At 43.3% G+C, this 24,661-nt stretch overlaps 1 protein-coding gene across 1 annotated transcript in view; it reads left to right on the plus strand.

The window, feature by feature from the left end:
• Positions 1 to 3,833: 3,833 nt before the first annotated feature.
• Positions 3,834 to 24,661, plus strand: part of LOC124774927 — a 127,675-nt gene continuing 106,847 nt past the window's right edge. Inside the window, exon 1 of the mRNA XM_047249612.1 lies at positions 3,834 to 3,972. Within this exon, the coding sequence (XP_047105568.1) occupies positions 3,834 to 3,972 (139 nt within the window). The remainder of the gene's footprint in view (positions 3,973 to 24,661) is intronic.

Below are 24,661 nucleotides of genomic sequence, written 5' to 3' on the forward strand. Positions count from 1 at the left end.
TTATTTATTTATTGACCTTTTGGTACACGAGTACAGACACTACAAACTTGCAGTGCTGCCTGTTCTTCGAAGGCCTCAATCTATCTCTTTTCACAATTCCTCGAGAATTTAAACATGAATTTCCTTGCCATGATTAACAACGCGGAATTAAGTACAGTGACTTCTTAGGTTAACCTACAGGTTCCTCATAAATCTAAATAAACACACACGTACACATGTATATGCACTGACGTACGCACGCATAAATGCACGGACGCATAAACGCATGCACGCAAGGACGCACGCACACGCACGCGCACGAGCACACACGTACCCGTAAGAATGCAGTTATAAGCACATACTAACCCAAACTGAATCACACACACATACTAATCGAAACTAAACTGTGAATTTAATTCCCACTTTTAACGCTAATTTTAAAGCAATTTATATACATATGTATTTATTTTATCAAGAGTGTTAACACATTCGAGGGAACTTCTTGATTCATGTGGACAAGCTCCGTAAGCAGTCAGTCTGATTCTCTTCTGTATTAAGGGCAGCCATACTAGATGTGGTTGACGTTCTACATCTAACCACAGTTGCAGTATGGCGATGATTCAACGAGGATTCTGTAGAGCTATGGTTGAATTACAGTCTGACAATGGTCGTTAAATGTAGAGGGATTTGTTTGTTGCAGGTGCCGTTGTGCTGTCTTCGGTCTCCTACGTCTTGTTCCATTTGCTTTTGGTAATTTCTCTGATCACAGCAATCAGATCATCAGCCGAAATGCATAGCTCTTTTAGTCCACGCTTTGTTGTTTTCTTTGCCAACTACTCAGCTTTCTCATTCCCCTGGAGAAAGACATTGGGTAAATGAAACGAGAAGGCAAAGGAATGAAGCTAAATGGCAGAACCCAATCGTTGTAATATGCAAACGACTTTGCAACCATAACAGAGTCAGAGGAAGACATGGCAGAAACTATAGTGGACCTAACAAAGAATGCCAGAAAGACGGGGGAACCGTGGATTAATGATGAGAAACCTGGAATGATAGACGTATTCACGGAAGCTCCTAATAATGCCCCTTTACTAGTAGGTATATGCAACGTAGCTAAAGTGGAAAATTTTAAATATCTTGGAGCCTGGTTCAACAAGCATAATAGCTTAAAATAAGACATTAACCATTGTCAGTGTGCCTTAAACCTATTTCAGTCTGAAGGATATAATGTCAATCAAAAAAATCTGTCTATTAAGAACAAACTTAACGGCTATAATGCGGTGATAGTAGCAGTGTTGTCATATGGGCAGATACCATAAGAAAATAAAAAATAAACAAATAAATAAAGTGAAGAGAACGTGTTGATCTTTGCACGGAAAAAAATTGAGGAACACCTTTGGATCAGTCTGCAGAAACAACACTAGGGGACGTAGAAAGAACCAAGAACTCTGCGACCTGATGAAACAACCGAACGTCATGCAGAAAAAGAAAGCGCGGGGAATAAGCCTGATAGGGCCCACTGCCAGTGGGCCAGATATTTGCAATGCCAAATCTGTGCTTGAGGGAAAACCTGATGGTATCCGCCCAATAGGAAGACTAAGAAAGCAGTGAGTGGATGAACTTCACAAAGTGCAAAAGATTTCCATCTACGGAGGAACATTGTCAAATTAGGCACATAGTGTTCAGGGTCCGCGATCGCCGATATGTCTGTCTGTATGTTCTCATTCTCCACAATTCCAGCATGCCCCTTGAGCCATACAAATGACACCTACAGTCATTTCATCATAGCTCTAATACAGCAAGCAATGAGAATGCAAGATTACTTTTACCTACGCTACAGAGGTAGTTGTAGATAGCAACTTCTAGTGGTCGAAACAGTATTGAGAAATAGGTTTTCAACAGCAAAACAGAACATAATGCCAGTCATAAGTCTAGTGCAAAACATTTTTTTAGTATTTTCTATTGAGAAGTTGTACGACAGGCCGAAGGAAAGGAGGGAGCCAAATAACGGGTGATGTATGTTACAGTTCCAGTAACTGTTTCGTAAACGCAGTGACTGGTAAATTTGTTTTTTGATTGGTTCCGCCTTGAGAAAACAGATTTTTCCCCTTATTTTTGCTCAGGCACATTCAGCTGAAGTTACAATATCATCAGTGGTATTTTTTATTTTCTTTCTACCAAATAACAGGAAAATTGCTCTTCGCTAAGTGTCAACATATAATTTGAATTTTTAAGAGAAGTATTCACAAACTTGAAAGCATAAATTTATATATCTATGTACCTTGTTATCAGATAATGTGCTTTTTGTGGCTTTCTGTATTTTGCATCATTGCTGTTTTGTTTCACATTTACTGCATTTTGAAGTAGAAGCCCACTCTTGTGTCCGTGTTTGCTTAGAAATAAATTCATTTTTGGATAGGTTCCGCCTTGATCAGACACACATTTTCTGCATCTCACCCAGATATATTTCACTGTCGTTACAGCATCATAATTTTCTTTTTTTTCATTTTCTTTCTGCCAGAACACAGCGAAGTTGCTCTCTAGTATCAGTGCATATAAAATTTCAGCTGTTCACAAAAGTATTCACATATTTGAAAATAGACAAAATTTATATATATATTCATCACATGCTGTGGTTTCGGAGGCTTTCTATATTTTTGTTTATAGCTGTTTTTCTCCTGCAGTTTGTCATCTGCCGCCATAGAGAAGTTAGGGCAGAAAATTTATTTACATCCAAAATTTTCGACTCGGTTTGTTCGACTGTCGTGGTTAACATTAGCGTAGTCTATGTGAAAGACTGTGTGTGTGGGGAGGTGGGGGGGGGGTTATGTGAGAGAAAGAGAGAGAGAGAGAGAGACAGAGAGACAGAGGATTATCTCTGTGCAGACAATCTGTGTGCACATACTTCTTTAGGTTTTCCCATCAGAGACATACAATATTTCACATAGAATGTTATAATGTTAATCACTGAAGTCTACCATACCCAGTCGAAAGTTTTCGATGTAAATAACTTATCTATATTAAGTTCCGCATGATTTCTGATGACAATCTGTGAAAGAAAGACAGCTATAACGCAAAATACAGAAAGCCACAAAAACTACAGCACATGTTAACAATGTATATATAAAAAAGTAATAGCTTTTGAAATTTGTGAATATTTTTCTTAAAACCCGAAATTCTATGTGTACCGTAAGTATAGAGCAGTTTTTGAGTTGTTTAGTAGAAAGGGAAAAAAAAGAAACGACTGATGATGCTGTTAACTTCAGCGAAACAGTCTGATGATGATGATGATGATTGGTTTGTGGGGCGCTCAACTGCGCTGTTATCAGCGCCCGTACAAATTCCTAACTGTTGCTCAGTCCAAACTCGCCACATTCATGAATGATGATGAAATGATGAGGACGACACAAACACCCAGTCATCTCGAGGCAGGTGAAAATCCCTGACCCCGCCGGGACTCGAAACCGGGATCCCGTGCTTGGGAAGCGAGAACGCGACTGCGAGACCAAGAGCTGCGGGAAACAGTCTAAGTAAAAAGAAGAGAAAAAAATCGTGTTTGCTCAAGGCGGAAACTTTCCAAAGACACATTTGTTTGTAAGCGAACACGGAGACAAGAGTGAGCTAGAACCTCAAGATGCAGTAACTGGTAATTAGTTCCCCGTTTGACCCAAACGTATTTTTCACCCGAGGCAGAAGCTAACCGTGAACCTCGTGAGGAACAAGGCGCCGTTGGGTGACCGAGCTGTGTTAGCGCACAGTGGCAGCGGCCGTAGCGGTTCCGGGCAGGCGCTAAGTGGCAGGCGAGGAGCGTGCGGTGGCGGCGGGCAGTGGGCAGTGCTGCGCGAGGACCGAGCATGGCCGGCCGCAGCAGCTGGGGGCTGGCCGCCGCCGTCGCCGCCGCCGCGCTCCTCGCCGCCTCCGCCACGGGCTGGCTGCCCCAGGACGAAGACGCGGACAACGACCTGCTGCCGCACGAGCAGCGCAGCCACCGCTGTAAGTGACCAGCCCCACCTCCACCCTATTGCGGAAAGTGCGCAGCCACACCTCCAGCCTCGCATAATGGGCGGTCTGACATGTGGCTCACCAATTTTAATCAAGTTCTGCAAGGGCCCTCCGTATTCAAAATATTCATGTATTTCCGCTTTTTGCTAGACACTCCCAAGTTTTTGAAAAAATCGAGGTCAAACTTGAAGGCGGAAAATCGTACTCTCAATTATATACATCGGAATATCTTCTAAGAACAAACATTGTTATTAACATGTTAACGAGTCCAGAGATAATGGCGTTGGAGTTACTAACGTTTTGGTTTTTCATACTGTATCTCGGGTACCCATCGTTCTACCTGGCTAGCAGAGCGAGTCTGCGGTCGAGAGGTCAAGGGATTAGGCCACTAAACTACTGGTCCGTGTTCCATTATTAGTCGTGTTACTCTTCATTCGATATTTTTTAATCAAATAAATGTACAAATGGTTCAAATGGCTCTGACCACTATGCGACTTAACTTCTGAGGTCATCAGTCGCCTAGAACTTAGAACTAATTAAACCTAACTAACCTAAGGACATCACACACATCCATGCCCGAGGCAGGATTCGAACCTTCGACCGTAGCGGTCGCTCGGCTCCAGACTGTAGCGCCTAGAACCGCACAGCAATAAATGTACAGGGTGACAATTATTGAACTACGTGAAATAAAATCGTTATAACTTCTGAATGGTTAGCGCTAGGACGTTCAAACTGCACGGTTGGTCGCGAGGCATCATGGTAATTAGTATGATTTGCTGTAGCGACGAAGCCCACTTTCATTTGGATTCACCAATAAGCAAATTAGCGCATTTGGGGGACTGAGAATCCACATTTCGCGATCGTGAGATCTCTTCACCCTCAAAGGGCGACTGTGTGGTGTATACCGTCCAGTCACGGAATAATCGGTGCAATATTCCTTGACGGCACGGTGACTACCGAATCTTAGGTGAAGGTTTTAGACGACTATTTCATCCCCATTATCAAAAAATGGTTCAAATGGCTCTAAGCACTATGGGACTTAACATCTGAGATCTTCAGTCCTAGACCTAGAACTACTTAAACCTAACTAACCTAAGGACATCACACTCAGCCATGCCCGAGGCAGGAGTCGAACCTGCGACCGCAGCAGCAGCGAGATTCCGGACTGAAGCGCCTAGAACTGCTCGGTCACAACAGCCGGCTCATCCCCATTATCCAAAGCGACCCTGATTTCGACAAGATGTGGTTCATGCAAGACGGAGCTTGACCCCATCGATGCAGGAGAGTCTTTGACCTCCTGAAGGACCATTAAGGACCATTTTGGGTACCGAAATGTGGCTCTGAGGTACCCAGAGGACACTGGCACGGCCCTAGATTGTCCGCCATATTCTCCGATTCTGAACAAATGCGACTCTTTTATGTGGGGCTATATTAAAGACAAGGTGTACAACAACAACCCTAGAACCATTGCTGAGCTAAAAGTAGCCATTGAGGAGGTCATCGACAGTATCGATGTTCCGGCACTTCAGCGGGTCGTGCAGAATTGCGCTATTCGTCTGCGCCACGTCATCGCCAACGATGGCAGGCATATCGAACATGTCGTAGCCTAAATTCGAATATCTATAGCGCTATAGATACGTTTACGTGTTGAATAAAATATGTACACGCCGTAGTTTTAAATAATTTACGTTTCTTTCATACAGTTCAATAGCTGTCATCCTCTACATACTGTATTCACAGTTATTTTCATCGTGATACATAGTACAAAAATATGCGTCAGCTTTCTCGCCATCAATAGGCTGATACTTATCACAGAAACAGGCAAAACACAAATATTTCTCGCGCCATGCGCAACACGCGAACGAAATCTCGCCGCATCGACATTTTTCCGGTACACTGTTCGTGGGAAACATATCAGATTCATGCTGCCAAAAAGGGATCTATCAGATATCAATTTGGATGCGTACCAAGCGCGTAAAAGCGTATCTTGAAGGACAGGCGTGGACAACTCGTTATGGACCAACGCATTAATTTTGATAGCCGGCCGGAGTGGCCGAGCGGTTCTAGGCACTACAGTCTGGAACCGCGTTACCAATACTGTCGCAGGTTCGAATCCTGCCTCGGGCATGGATGTGTGTGATGTCCTTAGGTTAGTTAGGTTTAAATAGTTCTAAGTTCTAGGGGACTGATGAACTCAGGAGGTCATCGACAGTATCGATGTTCCGACACTTCAGAGCCATTTGAACCATTTTGAACAATTAATTTTGATACCATCTGTACTGTCTTGCAATTCTCTGCTGTGATGTGTCGGAGAAAGTAAACATCACGCGACTGACAAAGAGAATTGCATTTCGTTGGTATCACGTCGGTTAAGCATAATCGTCTACGAAAGTATTATCGTAGCGCGTCATGTATCACGATGAAAATAACTGTCAGTACATTAATACACTTATTTGATTATTAATCCCACCTTCTACAACCAAGAATCGAACACGGACGAGCAGCTTGGTAGTCAATTGCCTTGGCCGCTAGACCACCAGCCTCTCTCTGCTAACTATCTGGAATAATGGGTACCCACGCTACAGCATGAAAACAAAAAAGTTAATATATTGTACCACATGATACGCCTACATTAATAAAAATATTCTTTTTTAAACGATCTTTCGATGTATAACATTGAAAATACGATTTTCCGTCATTAACTTTGACCTCGATTTTCTCAAAAACTAGGGAGTGTCTAGCAAAAAGCAGAAACACGCGTCCCTTAGTTTCAATATAGAATGTCCTTGAAAAACTTGAGAGAAGTCGGCGGCCCACATGCCAGTCTCTCCTCTTGTCAGTTACACTGCTGGTCAATAAAACTCAACCACCAGAAAGGATCGATGGCAAATAACCAAGTTTTACTTATTGTACCTATACAATTGGTAGGAACAATACATGATAATTTTTTTAAGTCAGTTGTGGGTACACAGGGTGCAAATTCAGTACACAGAGCTGCCATCTATGGCGTCAATATCGGTTTTAACCAGACCTGGCTTACATGGCAGATCCACGCTGTTTCGCATGTGTGTGAGAGTGCAGCAGTCGAACTGGCCAGTGAGTGGTGGCATGCCAGTCGCTCAGAAACCTGTGACCAGATGTTCTCAGTGGATGAAATATGGAGAACGAGGTGGTCAGGTCGTCAGCCGAACACCCTCTATATCGAGGCAGGTCAGGACAGCACGGTTAACATGTGGTCTTGGATTATCTTGTTTAAAAATAACGCGCAGAGGCCCTGAAGATAGAGTACTGCCACTGGCCTTAACACGACAGAAAAATAGTCTCTGGTTTCCCAGTTACCGACTAAACGAACCAGAGGTGATCGTTGGTTGGCTGGTTGGTTGATTGGTGGGAGGAGACCAAAAGTGAGGTCATCGGTCCCATCGGAAGAGTGGTGAAGGAAGTCGGCTGTGCCCTTTCGAGGGAACTATCCCGGCATTTGTCTGAAGTGATTTAGGGAAATCACGGAAAATCTAAATCGGGATGGTCGGTTGCAGGTTTAAGCCGTCGTCCTCCCGAATGCCAGATGATCGTGTTGTGTTCCTAATCACATCACATACCATCACCTCAGGTGTTGTTCCCTAACACGACGATGAATCCAATCTGGTAACTTTCGTTCTCCGGGGAACCTCCGCGCACGGACTCGTTCATCATATGTAGTAGCAAAACCGGGATTCGTCCGAAAAGACGACTTGATGCCAGTGCTGCGTCCAGTGGCGCATCACTGACGGCACGTTTCTCTCTATTGCTGCTTCAAGGGAAGCCTCAGCAATGGTCACTGCACTGACGGTCGGTGGGGCCCCAGACATCGTAGCACTGACTGTTCTGATGCTTATTTTCCTGGAACATGGCCATTCCCTGAATTAAGGCATACCGCATGGCTGTACGATACTCCATGGTAGAGAACATGTGTGTGTGTTGTCTCGGACCTTAGCCCAACGATTCCGAATTCGAATGAAAGTCGTGGGATCCACACCAAAGCGAGCAGCTATATAACGGAACCGGAGACCGCAGTCTCTAAGTACCACGAGTCTGTAGTTGTCGAACCCCGACACGTGTTGTTGGGCGTCTCTTCTTGTTACACGGGCATAACACGGCGTTCTAAGATGCAATCAACAGTCATACGCGATTTCTGAGTGATAAACATGGTGGGTAATCTTTCTTTATACACAGATGTAGATGGCGTTACTCCTACCTACCCTGACGGAAAAAAATCGCAGCATCAAGAAGTAGTTGTGTGAAACAAATGAAAGTCGGTAGGCGTGTTTCTAGTAGCGCCACTATGAGAATGCAAATCAGGTTTGCCTCAAATACACGCTGTAACGGTAGTGAGCGTTACTTACCTTTGAGATTGGATGTGGTTAGTCAAGAATGCCTTTAAGGAGACAAAGGCGTCATTATCAACACGTCACAGAGTTTGGACGAGGTCATGTAATAGGGCTACGAGAAGCTGGATGTTCATTTTGCGATACTGGAGAAAGACTTAGGCAGGAGGAATATAGCCATTGTACATGATTGCTGGCAGCGATGGCCACGATTATGTACGGCCGCAAAAAGAACAGGCTCCGGATGCCCACGTAGCACTTTTTTTTGTTTCTTTTTGTTGTTTTTTTAAAATCGTATGGGACTTACTGCTAAGGTCATCAGTCCCTAAGCTTACTCACTACTTAACCTAAATTATCCTAAGGACAAACACACACACACACACACACCCATGCCCGAGGGAGGACTCGAATCTCCGCCGGGACCAGCCGCCCACGTAGCACTATCGAGAGGGAAGACCATCGCGTTCGCCATATGGATCGTACTGCGTCTGCAGCAGCAACTTTGGCACCAGTTGACGTCGCAGTAACACAGCTGTTACAGTCGGTTACTTCAAGAACAGCTCCGAGCCAGACGCCCTGCAGCTTGCGCGCTGCTGACCCCAAACTACCGCCTTCTGCTGTTTCAGTGGTGTCAAGCGAGAGTCCAGTAGAGGAGAGGGAGAAGATCTGTTGCGTTTTCTAATGACAGCTGGTTCTGTCTCGGTGCAGGTGATGACCGTATTTGGTCAGAAGGAGGCTAGTTGAGGGCCTGCAACCAACCTTCTGGTGTGCGATTTCGTATCACAGCAGGAGCAAGTGGTTACTCCACGTACCCTGACTGCAAATTTCTATATCGGTCTGGTGATTCGACTTGTATTGTTGCCATTCATGGACAGCATTCGAGTGAGTGTTTTCCAACAAGATAACGCTCGACCATATACCGCTGTTGTAACCCAACATGCTCTACAGAGTGTAGACGTGTTGCCTTGTCTACTCGATCACCGGATCTGTCTCCATTCGAGCATATATTCGACATCATTGGACGACAAGTCTATCATCGTTCGCAAACAGCATTAACCGTCGCTGTGTTGACAGACCAAGTGCAACAGGCTTGGAATTCCATCCCACAAATCGACACCCAGCACCTGTACAAAATAATGCAAACACGTTTGCGTGATTGCATTCAACAATCTGGTGGTTACACTGGTTATTAATGTACCAGCATTTCAAATTGCAATGGCTTATCCCGCGCTTACGTTAACCTGTAATCTTGCTGTTTTAATACGTTAAATATGTTACTTAGACAAATGTATGCCCGAAAATTCATTTTTCTACAATAATTATTTTTTAGTGTTACGATTTATTTTCCGCCAGTTTGTTTAGTGCGGTTGCGTTATACGCTTTCCATTTGTACAGTACATCCGGGCATGTTGTGCCATTCATGCAAATTTGATGTGTTTTGCATGCCGCCTTCGTGGTGTTGCAATTTTAATTAGCAATCTTCCGCAATAAGCGGCTAGACTAATGGAAGGTTTTGTTACTGTTACACAACTGTACTCGCCTCCTACCACCTAAATACCATCGCTCGACTCTTCTGAATTCCATTCCATCCCGTTTCTCCACCTACATCCAAACCAATACTTTGAAAATTTTGCAATGAGTCAACAGTATCACCATCTGTAAAGTCTTAACACTCTACGCGATCACCAAGGACGGTACGAATGCTTGCCACGTGCTCCCATGATGGTCGCAGTGTTGCGAAGGAGTTCTTGTTATAGGACGCTCTGTTCCTCTACCAGTGCGGTTGACAAATTCTGTATGGTCGCTGGTGACTGTGTACATGCTGCGATGCAATACGTCGCCCCACTCATCCCAAACACGCTCGATAGGGTTTAAGTCGAGGGAATGGGCAGGCCAGTCCATTCGCCGAGCATCCACACGTTTCAAGACATCCTCGAACTGCACTGTTCGATGCGGTCGTTCACTGTCATCCATAAAAAATGAAGTCATGGCTTAACCACCCGTGAAAAGACTCATATGGGTAAAGCGTACAGTGTGACAATGACATTTGTTGGTGAGTGTACCGTATTCAAAGATATGGTGATCGGTAAATCCGTGCAACATTATGTCTAATGCTCCCACGAACATTGTCTAGATGATCGTTTTGGTGGTACAAGTGTTAGGGTATGGAGAGGTTTAATGTTGCATGGGCATAGTGACCGTCATATCTTTTAACACGGTATACTCACTGGTCAGCATTACTGTGCATCTTCCCCACGTGCGTCTTTCCCGGGGTTCGCCATGAGTTCATTTTTATGGATGACAATGCACGACTGCACCGAACATGCAGGTCGGACACTTTATTCCTTCCACAAGTGCGTCTTTTCGTTCGGCAATGACTTCATTTTTATGTATGACAGTGCGCGACTGCATCGGACAGCGTAGGTGGAGGATCTCTCGGTTGTTGTGGTCTTCAGTCCTGAGACTGGTTTGATGCAGCTCTCCATGCTACTCTATCCTGTGCAAGCTTCTTCATCTCCCAGTACCTACTGCAACCTACATCCTTCTGAATCTGCTTAGTGTATTCATCTCTTGGTCTCCCTCTACGATTTTTACCCTCCACGCTGCCCTCCAATACTAAATTGGTGATCCCTTGATGCCTCAGAACATGTCCTACCAACCGATCCCTACTTCTGGTCAAGTTGTGCCACAAACTTCTCTTCTCCCCAATCCTATTCAATACTTCCTCATTGGTTATGTGATCTACCCATCCAATCTTCAGCCTACTTCTGTAGCACCACATTTCGAAAGCTTCTATTCTCTTCTTGTCCAAACTATTTATCGTCCATGTTTCACTTCCATACATGGCTACACTCCATACGAATACTTTCAGAAATGACTTCCTGACACTTTAATCAATATTGGATGTTAACAAATTTCTCTTCTTCAGAAGCGCTTTCCTTGCCATTGCCAGCCTACATTTTATATCCTCTCTACTTCGACCATCATCAGTTATTTTGCTCCCCAAATAGCAAAACTCCTTTACTACTTTAAGTGCCTCATTTCCTAATCTAATTCCCTCAGCATCACCCGACTTAATTAGACTACATTCCATTATCCTTGTTTTGATTTTGTTGATGTTCATCTTATATCCTCCTTTCAAGACACTGTCCATTCCATTCAACTGCTCTTCCAAGTCCTTTGCTGTCTCTGACAGAATTACAATGTCGTCGGCGAACCTCAAAGTTTTTATTTCTTCTCCATGAATTTTAATACCTACTCCGAATTTTTCTTTTGATTCCTTTACTGCTTGCTCAATATACAGATTGAACAACATCGGGGAGATGCTACAACCCTGTCTTACTCCCTTCCCAACCACTGCTTCCCTTTCATGTTCCTCGACTCTTATAACTGCCATCTGGTTTCTGTACAAATTGTAAATAGCCTTTCGCTCCCTGTATTTTACCCCTGCCACCTTCAGAATTTGAAAGAGAGTATTCCAGTCAACATTGTCAAAAGCTTTCTCTAAGTCTACAAATGCTAGAAACGTAGGTTTGCCTTTCCTTAATCTTTCTTCTAAGATAAGTCGTAAGGTCAGTATTGCCTTACGTATTTCAGTGTTTCTACGGAATCCAAACTGATCTTTCCCGAGGTTGGCTACTACCAGTTTTTCCATTCGTCTGTAAAGAATTCGTGTTAGTATTTTGCAGCTGTGACTTATTAAACTGATAGTTCGGTAATTTTCACATCTGTCAACACCTGCTTTCTTTGGGATTGGAATTATTATATTCTTCTTGAAGTCTGAGGGTATTTCGCCTGTTTCATACATCTTGCTCACCAGATGGTAGAGTTTTGTCAGGACTGGCTCTCCCAAGGCCGTCAGTAGTTCCAATGGAATATTGTCTACTCCGGGGGCCTTGTTTCGACTCAGGGCTTTCAGTGCTCTGTCAAACTCTTCACGCAGTATCATATCTCCCATTTCATCTTCATCTACATCCTCTTCCATTTCCATAATATTGTCCTCAAATACATCGCCCTTGTATAGACCCTCTATATACTCCTTCCACCTTTCTGCTTTCTCTTCTTTGCTTAGAACTGGGTTTCCATCTGAGCTCTTGATATTCATACAAGTCGTTCTCTTATCTCCAAAGGTCTCTTTAATTTTCCTGTAGGCAGTATCTATCTTACCCCTAGTGAGATAGGCCTCTACATCCTTACATTTGTCCTCTAGCCATCCCTGCTTAGCCATTTTGCACTTCCTGTCGATCTCATTTTTGAGACGTTTGTATTCCTTTTTGCCCGCTTCATTTACTGAATTTTTATAGTTTCTCCTTTCATCAATTAAATTCAATATTTCTTCTGTTACCCAAGGATTTCTACTAGCCCTCGTCTTTTTAACTACTTGATCCTCTGCTGCCTTCACTACTTCATCCCTCAAAGCTACCCATTCTTCTTCTACTGTATTTATTTCCCCCATTCCTGTCAATTGCTCCCTTATGCTCTCCCTGAATCTCTGTACAACCTCTGGTTCTTTTAGTTTATCCAGGTCCCATCTCCTTAAATTCCCACCTTTTTGCAGTTTCTTCAGTTTTAATCTACAGGTCATAACCAATAGATTGTGGTCAGAGTCCACATCTGCCCCTGGAAATGTCTTACAATTTAAAACCTGGTTCCTAAATCTCTGTCTTACCATTATATAATCTATCTGATACCTTTTAGTATCTCCAGGGTTCTTCCATGTATACAACCTTCTTTCATGATTCTTAAACCTAGTGTTAGTTATGATTATGTTGTGCTCTGTGCAAAATTCTACCAGGCGGCTTCCTCTTTCATTTCTTAGCCCCAATCCATATTCACCTACTATGTTTCCTTCTCTCCCTTTTCCTACACTCGAATTCCAGTCACCCATGACTGTTAAATTTTCGTCTTCCTTCACAATCTGAATAAATTCTTTTATTTCATCATACATTTCTTCAATTTCTTCGTCATCTGCAGAGCTAGTTGGCATATAAACTTGAACTACTGTAGTAGGTGTGGGCTTCGTATCTCTCGGTAAGAGAGGATATTCGGCGAATGGGCTGGCCTCGCTGTTCCCCCAACCGAAATCCCGTGGAGCACATCTGGGATGCACTGGGGAAAAGATTTGCAGCACGTCCACGTGCGCCAGCGACCATCTAGCAAGTGTCAAGCGCGCTGGTGGAGGAATGGAACGCCCTACCACAAGAACTGTCTCCAAACCTTACAACCAGCGTGGGAGGACGATGCAGAGCAAGAATTGTCGTCCGTGGCGATCACAGATCTTACTGAGAACCAAGTCTTGCCGTTTGTAGCATCCAATGGACCATCGTGAATCGCGGTGACTTCAGTGTAATTATAGGCGCATTTCTGTTCGTCTCCTTGAGTATTTATTTCAGTCACCTTCCGTGTTGTGCTATAGCAGTTCTTTCTCTCTGATTGGTCCAATATTCATCGAGTTATGTACTTGGCTGTGACACATAATGCGAAAGTTACATTCGCCCTTAAGCTTTGCACACCAGTGTACTTTCGGCACTTTTATACAGGAGCCGGACACTATCCGCGAAGGTTTCATTTATACACTGCCGAAAAAAATAGCAGCACCAAAAATAATCAATGTAGAGTAATGAAATTTCGGGAAAACATTTGTCTAGGTAACACTTTTAAGAGATTAACATTGCAGGTTAGTGTATATGGTAGATAAGCCATTGAAAATGTACATTAATAACGGGTGCAACCGCGAAAATATTGAATGCAAGTATTTTGTTGTACATGTGACGAATGTCACTTTGTAGGATGGAGTTCCAAGCCTGTTGCACTAGGTCGAAATACGGGGACAGTTAACGCTGTTTGTGAATGACGATGAAATTGTCGTCCGATGATGTCCCGTATGTGCTTGACTGGAGACACATCTAGTGATCGAGCAGACCGAGGCAACATATCAACACTCTGTAGAGCATGTTGGGTTACAACACCGGCATATGGGCGTGCGTTATCCCATTGGAAAACATCCCCTAGAATGCTGTTCTTCAATGGCAGCACAACAGGTCAAATCTCCAATCCAGTTTTGCAGTCAGGGTACGTGGGATAACCTCGAGAGTTCTCCCGCTGCCATACGAAATCACACACGAGATTGTATCTCCAGATGTAGACCCAATGGGTCTAGCACACAGACAGGTTGGTCGCAGGCCCTGAACTGACCTCCTCGTAACCAACAGACAGCCGTTTCTGCAGTAACGTAGAATGCAGATCCAGCTTCTCGTAGCCCTATTACTTGATCTCGTTCATACTCTGTGAGGTGTTGATAATGACGTCTTTGTCGCCTTAGAGACATTCTTGACTAACATCAACTCACAACGTCCAATCTCAAAGATAACTAACGCTGACGACCGTTGCAGCGTGTATTTAAAGCAAACCTGATTTGCATCCTCGTAGTGTCGCTACTAGCGCCACTCTTATGCAACTGGCGCGAAATTTGAATAGACATTCTTTTAGATGTAGAAATACGCCTACCAACTTTACTTTATGTCGCCGAAGTTCAGATTTTTTTCCCGTCGGTGTATTTACGTCCATAACTGCTGCAGACAGGTGTCCACCACGAGTCTGGAGATAGCTTACCCCATTCCGTGGCATCTTCCTGATTACATCATCGCAAACAGAACTTTAATGCACTATCAATCTTCCATCTCCCTGATAGCAGCACGTCTTATCCCAAGTGAATATGTTTTTGCAGAAAAGATTTGTCTCACTTACACATGCCAATGAACTCTCTATTCGTCTTGGCTTCTACTTGGCTTCAACTTGTGCAGCAGAAATCACATACAGGTTCTCCACCTACACAGATCTTTGTTAATTGCGGACTGTTCACTGTGTCTGTTCATTGTGTCGAATGTTCTGCCTACAGCCCCTTCTGGCTCTTGTACGTCCACAAACGAGCGTCTCGCCGCCTGCGGGTGTTTCGCTACTCCCAGAGCACATTGATCTTGCGAGTTGCAGCGATTTAACTATCGATCAAATCCGATATAACACCATTTAAAATCATGCCTACTGAAATGAAACCTTTTAACAAGTTGTTGTTACCTCTGCAATGACACCACTTCGGCAGTGGGGAGAATTATTGTTTACGTTACTCACTCCACGCCCTCCCCTTCTTAAATTCCGTCCACAGCAGTCGAGACCGTCTCCAATATTGTAACGGCACAGAAGAGCACTTGCTTGGTGTTCTTTGTGGTTCGGCCGGTTGATGTTTGGCCCAAACGTGGCGCATCATCAACAGTTTTCTTCTCGATCCGGTTGTGGTTGATGCAGTCGTAGACGGATATTTGACTCACAGCTTCCTCTCCATACTCTTCCGCCGTTTTTTTTTTTTTTTTTTTTTCAAAGTCTCCGACATAACTTTGAGTTTCTGTGATGTTTCATTGCCCTATGAGACGAACTTTCGCACTTCCTACTTTGTCCTTGTCGCAGAACACGTCTAATTTAACTTAGTGTGTTCAGTAGCACGTGGCGTTTCTCGATACATATTCCATAAGCATGCACAAGAGCGCATTTTCAACAAACGTTCCCGTTTGGATACGGAGCAATTCGCCGAATATTTTTGACAGAGCCTGTAATTTTTTCCATTACATTGAGACGTAACACGCTGGTCACTTTTACACGAGTTGACAACCTGTACGTGTCTGCTGATGTTAACTGCGTGTGATGTGATTATTCGTCATGGAATAAGGCAGTAGTAAGTTTCTGGCTGATGGGTGAGGGCAAGGGGTATGGAGAGGGAGAGGTGGCTGAGTTGAGCCGCGACCTATTCTTCACCCCTGGCACTGAAAGTAAGTGCAAGATGTCATGTCTCAATGGGCATGTAAACAGCCAGGGGAGGTCCTGGAGTGTTTAACGTAGACAATAATTCTCACCACTGCCGAAGTGGTGTCATTACAGACGTAACAATAACTTGTTCAAAGGTTACAATTCAATAGGCATGATTTTAAACGGTGTTATATCAGATTTGACTGATAGCTTAAACCGCTGCAACTCGCAAGATCAGTGTGTCCTGGGAGTAGCGAAACACCCGCAGGCAGCGAGGCGCTCGTTTGTGGACGTACAAGAGCTAGAAGGGGCTGGAGGCAGAACATAAGACACAATGACGCGCTTGTTCACTCGTTTCGTAGGAACGGAAGTGTTCGCAGCCACCGCAGTTACCGTGCCTTTTGCACCGACACGACCTTCTGCTGCGATACGATCTTGTGTCAGCGTACAGAATCAGATGAGAAACAAACAGTGAATGGAAAAACAGAAGCCAGATGTAAGTATTACGACATTATGCACTGGCGTAGCGACTGCATTTCAATGAATGTCAGGTACGGTTCCCGCAAACAGACTTGAACGCCGTAAATATTGTGCACAATAGACCCCGCAAAGTCGATATCCAGCGTTGAACGTGTTGCCATCGAGTCAGGCGCAGCACTCCACCGTATATACTCTGGGAGAACACATTCGAAGTTGAAGATGTCTTCATTAAAAAGCAAGTTAAAGGCAAAGTTCTTCGTAGTCAAACAGGCGCAGTGTTTGCAAACTTCTACCAGCTTATGAGTAAAAAAGTTGTGCTTGGTACCCCATTGAAACTAAAATTCACACTGAAATGAGTGGCCGAAGCAACTGGTATATAGGAAGACGGAGAAGAGCTTGAAAGGTCAGTTCAGATAATTTAATTAGCAACTCATTCGCCGCGTGGTCAATAATTTCTACATTACAGATAAATGAAGACCCACGTTGAAGTAAATTCATAAAAAGTTACTGAGTTTAATAAATTTTGAAGGAAGTACAAACACACTGCGTCAAATTCTTCACGCTCTTGGATTTAGATGGAACAAGACGACAAATAATCGAAAAGTTCGTCAGGAACAAAGTCTTATCAGGGCAAAACGAATTGCTTCCTTTAAAAGTATCCGAGAGTAGAGGCGTGAGTGACGTCCAGACGTGTATATGAATGTGACGTATGTCCATACTTGTCACACAGCACTGTACGGATGGAGTGACAATTCACTACAGGGTCTGTCGAAATTTGTTTCGAAAAGAAGCAGAATTATCATCATCCATGCTGCAGGGGAGCACAGGTTTGTACCGATTCCCTACTAAATGCCTGAACCTGGCCAGAAAAAAAGCGGATTATCACAATGACATGGACTTCTCAAATTATGAAAAATGTCTGAGGGGGAAACTTAACACTTAATCTTCTACATAATACTGTCCTCTTCATAGATAACGTCCTTACCACACTAGGCAACTGAGTCATGCTTCAGCATCAAAATCTACGAGGAGAGAAATGATCTCCTGTTTAACAGAAAAGGAAATTGCTTTCCACAAGGACATGATGAGACGTCAGTAGTATTCGTTGATAGAAATGAATAAACCAGGCCATATCATTTATAAAACAGAAACTATTTAACCGAACATGGTCATACAGAATTGAATCCTACAGGACTAATACGGTAAATAATCAAGAACGGTGTTTCCGAATGTACTGTGACAGATGAACAAATTTCTTCCATAAGGAAAGGAGACTGGAAGGAACGCTGTGAGCACGAAAATAAACTGAACAGCAGTATATTTCAAGTGATGGTTTACTGGACCAAGGGCTGGAGATGAACATAAATGTGGGAACTGGTACAGACTAGGACAGCAATGGTCGTAGTGATGGAAGAAATACTGATTACGCAAGTGAAAATAACAGTGAATCAATGACAGTGCCAGTGGAAGTGAAACAGATACGGCTACTAAAAATGAAGAAACGTAGGGTGGAGAATTTTCTACATGTGTTTTTGTGTGGAAATAATGACAATGAAAGATCCATAGTATTATGTCACACGGTGAACGGTATTACCTGTAATGTGCAATTGGATCTTTATATATTTTCTTAGCAGTGAAGCTACTGTTTACGATCAAATTGTACGTTTCACAAGGCTATGCTTCTAAAATAAACCCGCTTACATTTTTTATGTATGATCGCGCCGTCTCCAGCCCTTTGCTCGTCCGCTCCGCTGCAATGACTCTTCCCCTTCCTTGCATTTCCCCTCCTGCGCATCCGAGTGTCCTCCTCTGTTTGCATGAAGTGTTCGTCCAAAATCTATTAAACCTGCAATTTCTTCACAACCTACGACGAGGGAAAAAAAAAAAACACCTACGCCTTTTACATCAGCGTACACGTCGTGATTGGCAGCGGCATCTAAGCTGACACGTATTGTTGCCCATACTATCGCCTCTACCGTTTCATCTACAACTGTCACAGGCGAAGAAGTTGACGAAAGTATTATTAACGTAGTGTGTACAGTAGGTGTACCGCTTCACTGGTAGAATCTAATTACTGGCGAGATGCGTACCGGAAGATACAACCCAATTATGAGCCGCATACACGTCATGCACTTGGGACTGGCCCTCTAGATGCTGAATATCAACAAGTACAGGCAGCTGTTATGCGGAAGAGCGACAAGTCATTAGTCGTGAATGGTTGGGTGGATGTTGCGAGCCACAAGTGTTGTTAATTTCATAATAATCACTCCAGCTGCTGTATATGCAGATTCTATCATCGATGTTACCGATGAGCTAGGTCAATGAAAAGTCCGTTGCTGTTATAACAGACAATGCTGGCTGTGGACAGCATTTAACACCAAAATTCTATGTACCGACTTGACAGAAAATCCTAGGAAGTTCTGGTCTTACGTTAAATCAGTAAGTGGCTCGAAACAGCATATCCAGACACTCCGGGATGATGATGGCATTGAAACAGAGGATGACACGCGTAAAGCTGAAATACTAGACACCTTTTTCCAAAGCTGTTTCACAGAGGAAGACCGCACTGCAGTTCCTTCTCTAAATCCTCGCACAAACGAAAAAATGGCTGACATCGAAATAAGTGTCCAAGGAATAGAAAAGCAACTAGAATCACTCAACAGAGGAAATTCCACTGGACCTGACGGGATACCAATTCGATTCTACACAGAGTACGCGAAAGAACTTGCCCCCCTTCTAACAGCCGTGTACCGCAAGTCTCTAGAGGAACGGAAGGTTCCAAATGATTGGAAAAGAGCACAGGCAGTCCCAGTCTTCAAGAAGGATCGTCGAGCAGATGCGCAAAACTATAGACCTATATCTCTGACGTCGATCTGCTGTAGAATTTTAGAACATGTTTTTTGCTCGAGTATCATGTCGTTTTTGGAAACCCAGAATCTACTCTGTAGGAATCAACATGGATTCCGGAAACAGCTTTATTTGTTCATGAGACCCAGAAAATATTAGATACAGGCTCCCAGGTAGATGCTATTTTCCTTGACTTCCTGAAGGCGTTCGATACAGTTCCGCACTGTCGCCTGATAAACAAAGTAAGAGCCTACGGAATATCAGGCAAGCTGTGTGGCTGGATTGAAGAGTTTTTAGCAAACGAACACAGCATGTTGTTATCAATGGAGAGACGTCTACAGACGTTAAAGTAACCTCTGGCGTGCCACAGGGGAGTGTTATGGGACCATTGCTTTTCACAATATATATAAATGACCTAGTAGGTAGTGTCGGAAGTTCCATGCGGCTTTTCGCGGATGATGCTGTAGTATACAGAGAAGTTGCAGCATTAGAAAATTGTAGCGAAATGCAGGAAGATCTGCAGCGGATAGGCACTTGGTGCAGGGAGTGGCAACTGACCCTTAACATAGACAAATGTAATGTATTGCGAATACATAGAAAGAAGAATTCTTTATTGTATGATTATATGATAGCGGAACAAACACTGGTAGCAGTTACTTCTGTAAAATATCTGGGAGTATGCGTGCGGAACGATTTGAAGTGGAATGATCGTATAAAATTAATTGTTGGTAAGGCGGGTACCAGGTTGAGATTCATTGGGAGAGTCCTTAGAAAATGTAGTCCATCAACAAAGGAGGTGGCTTACAAAACACTCGTTCGACCTATACTTGAGTATTGCTCATCAGTGTGGGATCCGTACCAGATCGGGTTGACGGAGGAGATAGAGAAGATCCAAAGAAGAGCGGCGCGTTTCGTCACAGGGTTATTTGGTAACCGTAATAGCGTTACGGAGATGTTTAGCAAACTCAAGTGACAGACTCTGCAAGAGAGGCGCTCTGCATCGCGGTGTAGCTTGCTGTCCATGTTTCGAGAGGGTGCGTTTCTGGATGAGGTATCGAATATATTGCTTCCCCCTACTTATACCTCCCGAGGAGATCACGAATGTAAAATTAGAGAGATTCGAGCGCACACGGAGGCTTTTAGACAGTCGTTCTTCCCGCGAACAATACGCGACTGGAACAGAAAACGGAAGTAATGACAGTGGCAAGTAAGGTGCCCTCCGCCACACACCGTTGGGTGGCTTGTGGAATATAAATGTAGATGTAGATGTAGAACGTGATCCGTACATCACCGGCATGGGCTGCATAGCGTATACCATTAACCTACTAAGAACAGATATTATGGCTCTAGAAGTACTCCATGAACTTTACCGTACAGCTAAAATGATAATTAAATATTTTAAGTACAGCCAAGTTCCCAATGCAACTCGACATGGCATGCTCGAAAAATCGTTGGAAGAGCCCTGCAGAAATATTTTGAGCCATGTAACCTCTGTAGCCGTCCATAGTTGCGAAAGTGTTGCCGGTGCAGGGTGTTGTGCACGAACTGACCTCTCGATTACTTCCCATAACTGTTCGATGGGATTCATGTCGGGCGATCTGGGTGGCAAAATCTTTCCCTACAGTTGTACAGAATGTTTTTCAAGCCAATTTCGAACAGTTGTGGCCCGGTGACACGGCGCATTGTCTTCCACAGCATGAAGTCCATGAATGTCTGCAAATGGTCTCCAAGTAGCCAAATATAACCACTTCCAGTCAATGATCGGTTCATGGAAACGCAGCCGACACCATTATGGAGGCACCACCAGCTTGCACAGTGCCTTGTTGACAACTTTGGTCCATTGCTTTGTGGGGTCTTCGCCCCAATCGAATCCTACCATCAACTCCTACCAACTGAAATCGGAACTCATCTGACCATCCCACGGTTTTGCAGTCGATTAGGGTCCAAACGATATGATCACAAGCCCAGCAAAGGCGCTGCAGGCGATGTCGTGCTGTTAGTAAAGGCACTAGCGTCGGTTGTCTGCAGCTACACCCCATTAACGCCAAATTTCGCCACACTATCCCAGCGGATACGCTCCCACGTTGAGTTCTGCAGTCATTTCAGGCAGTGTTGCTTGTCTGTTAGCCTTGATTACACAAATGCTGCAGCTCTCGGTCGTTAAGGGACAGCTGTCAATCACTGTGTTGTCCATTTTGAGAGGTAATACTTAAATTTGGTATTCTCGACACACTCTTGACACTGTGGATCTCGGAATACTGATTTCCCTAACGATATCAGGAATGGAATGTCCCACGTGTCTAGCTCCAACTACTGTTCCGCGTTCAGAGATCTTAATTCTCGTCGTGCGGGCATAATCATCCTGGAAAACTTTTCACACGTATCGCCTGAGTACAAATGACAGCTCCACCAATGCCCTGCTCTTTTATACCTTGCTTTCGCGATACTATCGCCATCTGAATGCGTGTATATCGCTATCCTACGACTTTCGTGACCTCACTGTAGTGCAGCTTATCTATTGTCATCAAGTTATCTTCCGTTATGAATCTGGAATGCACTCAACGACTGTGATATGACTTTCAATAATGATGGAGCACAGCAACCAATCGTCCTTTCCTTTGAAGATTTATTAAAACAAATCTAGATTTCGGCTAATGCTTAGCCATTTATCAATGCACTATTTCATAGTTTCAATACATGTAGTCTTGAATGAACTGTGACAGAAGCTCGAACAACAGGGGACTGACATACTAGGATATGTCTTGAAACTATGAAATAGTGCATTGATAATGGCTAGGCACTAGCCGAAATCTAGATTTGCTGTAATATAGCCTGAAGGGAAAGGACGACTGATTGCTGTGCTCTATCATTATTGAAAGTCTACCTATTGTGTTTTTTGTACGTCAGTGGACACAAACTATTTGCCTATTGGCTTTATTTGTGTCATGGACGAAACAAAATCGTCGTTTGCATGTCTAAGAAGTTCATGTTATACAAGTTCTCGTTAAATTTCGAGCTTCTGTAAAACTTAGCCAGTCTTGGGGGGGTTTTGGGTTCTTTTAAATTTAGCAAGCTTTTTTCTTTGCTTCTGCAATAGTGTTCTGACCTGTTTTATGTACCACAGGTGATCAGTTCCATCTCTTATTAATTTATTTGGTATAAACCTCTTAATTTCCACCGATACTATTTCTTTTGCTATTTGTTCTTCCCTCAGTTGTTGAGCCCTTGGTTCTCGATGACCAGTAGCGTCACTTAAAACATTTTTGTACAGAGTACGGTCAGTCAAGACGTATTACTAGTCTCCACCAAAGAAATAAGCCCTAGTGCGGAAACAACCGGGCTGTCTGTACTCCGAGTGGAGATGCATAATCTTTTATAGTGAATACAAAGTCTTCCAGAAACTTTTGCTCTCATGGATCCTTCACTAGCTACCAACTTTTGAAGAGGAACGTTGTTGCTTAGTATAGAAAATAAACCTCATTCACTACCGGTTCCTGTATTTGCTGACGTTACAAATTCAAAATAAGGGAAGAAAGATTTAAGTTTGTCACCGCACTTGAAATACACATACTTTGTGCGATGTAATCGACCATGACCTCGCTGAAAGAACCATCCTTGCATTCATATTAAATGACCGAGTGACAAAAACGTAAAAACTAAATCTGGGTTACACGGGAACTGAGCACCGCTGAGTCCCAACATGATTCTGTTATCTTATCTCAATCACTATACCGCCTCGCTCAACGTTTCATTTTTAGCAAACAGCAATCTAGCAAAGAAAATGTTGAAATTTAACCCAGAACAAGAAATGAATGTTTGCGAAAATAAACTCGAATGAGCCTATCCTTGTGTAAAACGCTTACAGAAACTAAAATTAGTCAAGTCAAAATGTCAATAAACTGACTTGTTCTTGTGATGTAATAACACAGATCACCACATCGGAGACAGGTAGTTGACGGTGGCCTGTTTCGTTTCGCGCGGCGGATTTACAGTTGCCGACTCGGAACACTGGCCAAGTGCCTTGTGGCCTTTAGACGGTTTTGTTTGCCCTCCCTGGCCTAGAAACACAGTACACGGTCAAAACACACAAAACGGAATCTGCACGACTCACAGAAAATGGCGTGCTCCATATTCTTTCTTCAAGGAGATGACGCTGTACCGTTAGGCAGAGTAAATACTGAGAGAATCGGACATTGCAATAAAAACTGGACAGCACCAGCAAGTGAACAACACTGCATTGTGTACGAGCTCAATGGACTCTCTACACCCTGAGGACTTCCCTTCTCCCTGGTCAGCTATATTGCATCGTAGCCACAGTCTGTTTAAGATAGTACGGGGCATCCACTCAGCAAATTGTGCTCATATTTTTTTTTAACATACTCCTTTGCTTTCATATAAAATATGAAGATAATACCTAATAAAATTTTGTTTCATTTACTGAAACACTGCAAACCTCTGCATCAAAAATTAAAATAACTGTTTTGGACCACTGCCTGCTTAGGCAGTGTGTTCTCTGACACTGACCAATTTACTAGAGTTTACTGATTTATCACTGGATCGAAAGAGTGAAGTAGCTCCTGCTCCATATTTTTTATATCATTCTAATCATCGACAAGTAAAACTCAGTTTCGAGCCGTTGCAGTCACTAACTTGTATAGACCATCTCGAAATAGATAATACGTAATTACAGTTCGTGTTAAAAATAAATACATTTTATTATAAATTGTACGTGTTGTATTATTAAGTTTATTTATTTATTTATTTATTTATTTATTTATTTATTTAACCTGGCAAGATTAGGGCCATCAGGCCCTCTCTTACATCTAACCAGGCATTCTACTTATTTTACATTCATACGTTTTAGTAGGCATGTTAAACTACATCTAGTACAAAAAGTGAAATAAACAATTAGAAAGGTACACCTGGAAAAATACATACATATAGAGTTTATATTCGTAGATCATAAGTACTGTTATAATTACACATTATTGAAGAGACAAATTTTAGATAGGAGTGCTGGCAGCAGGGAGTATGAGGGAGACTCATGGTGAATGGAGGAGAAGAATAGACATGATGAAACATAATTAAGGAAATATAAAGGAAAAGAAGATTGCCTGGCTAATAGAGATAGATGAAGAGGAAGGCATCTCAGGAGCAAGATAGGAGACGCTAGCTTTGCTATTTGACAGATG

Source organism: Schistocerca piceifrons, chromosome 1 (assembly GCF_021461385.2).
Source record: "Schistocerca piceifrons isolate TAMUIC-IGC-003096 chromosome 1, iqSchPice1.1, whole genome shotgun sequence".
NCBI classification, from domain to species: domain Eukaryota; kingdom Metazoa; phylum Arthropoda; class Insecta; order Orthoptera; family Acrididae; genus Schistocerca; species Schistocerca piceifrons.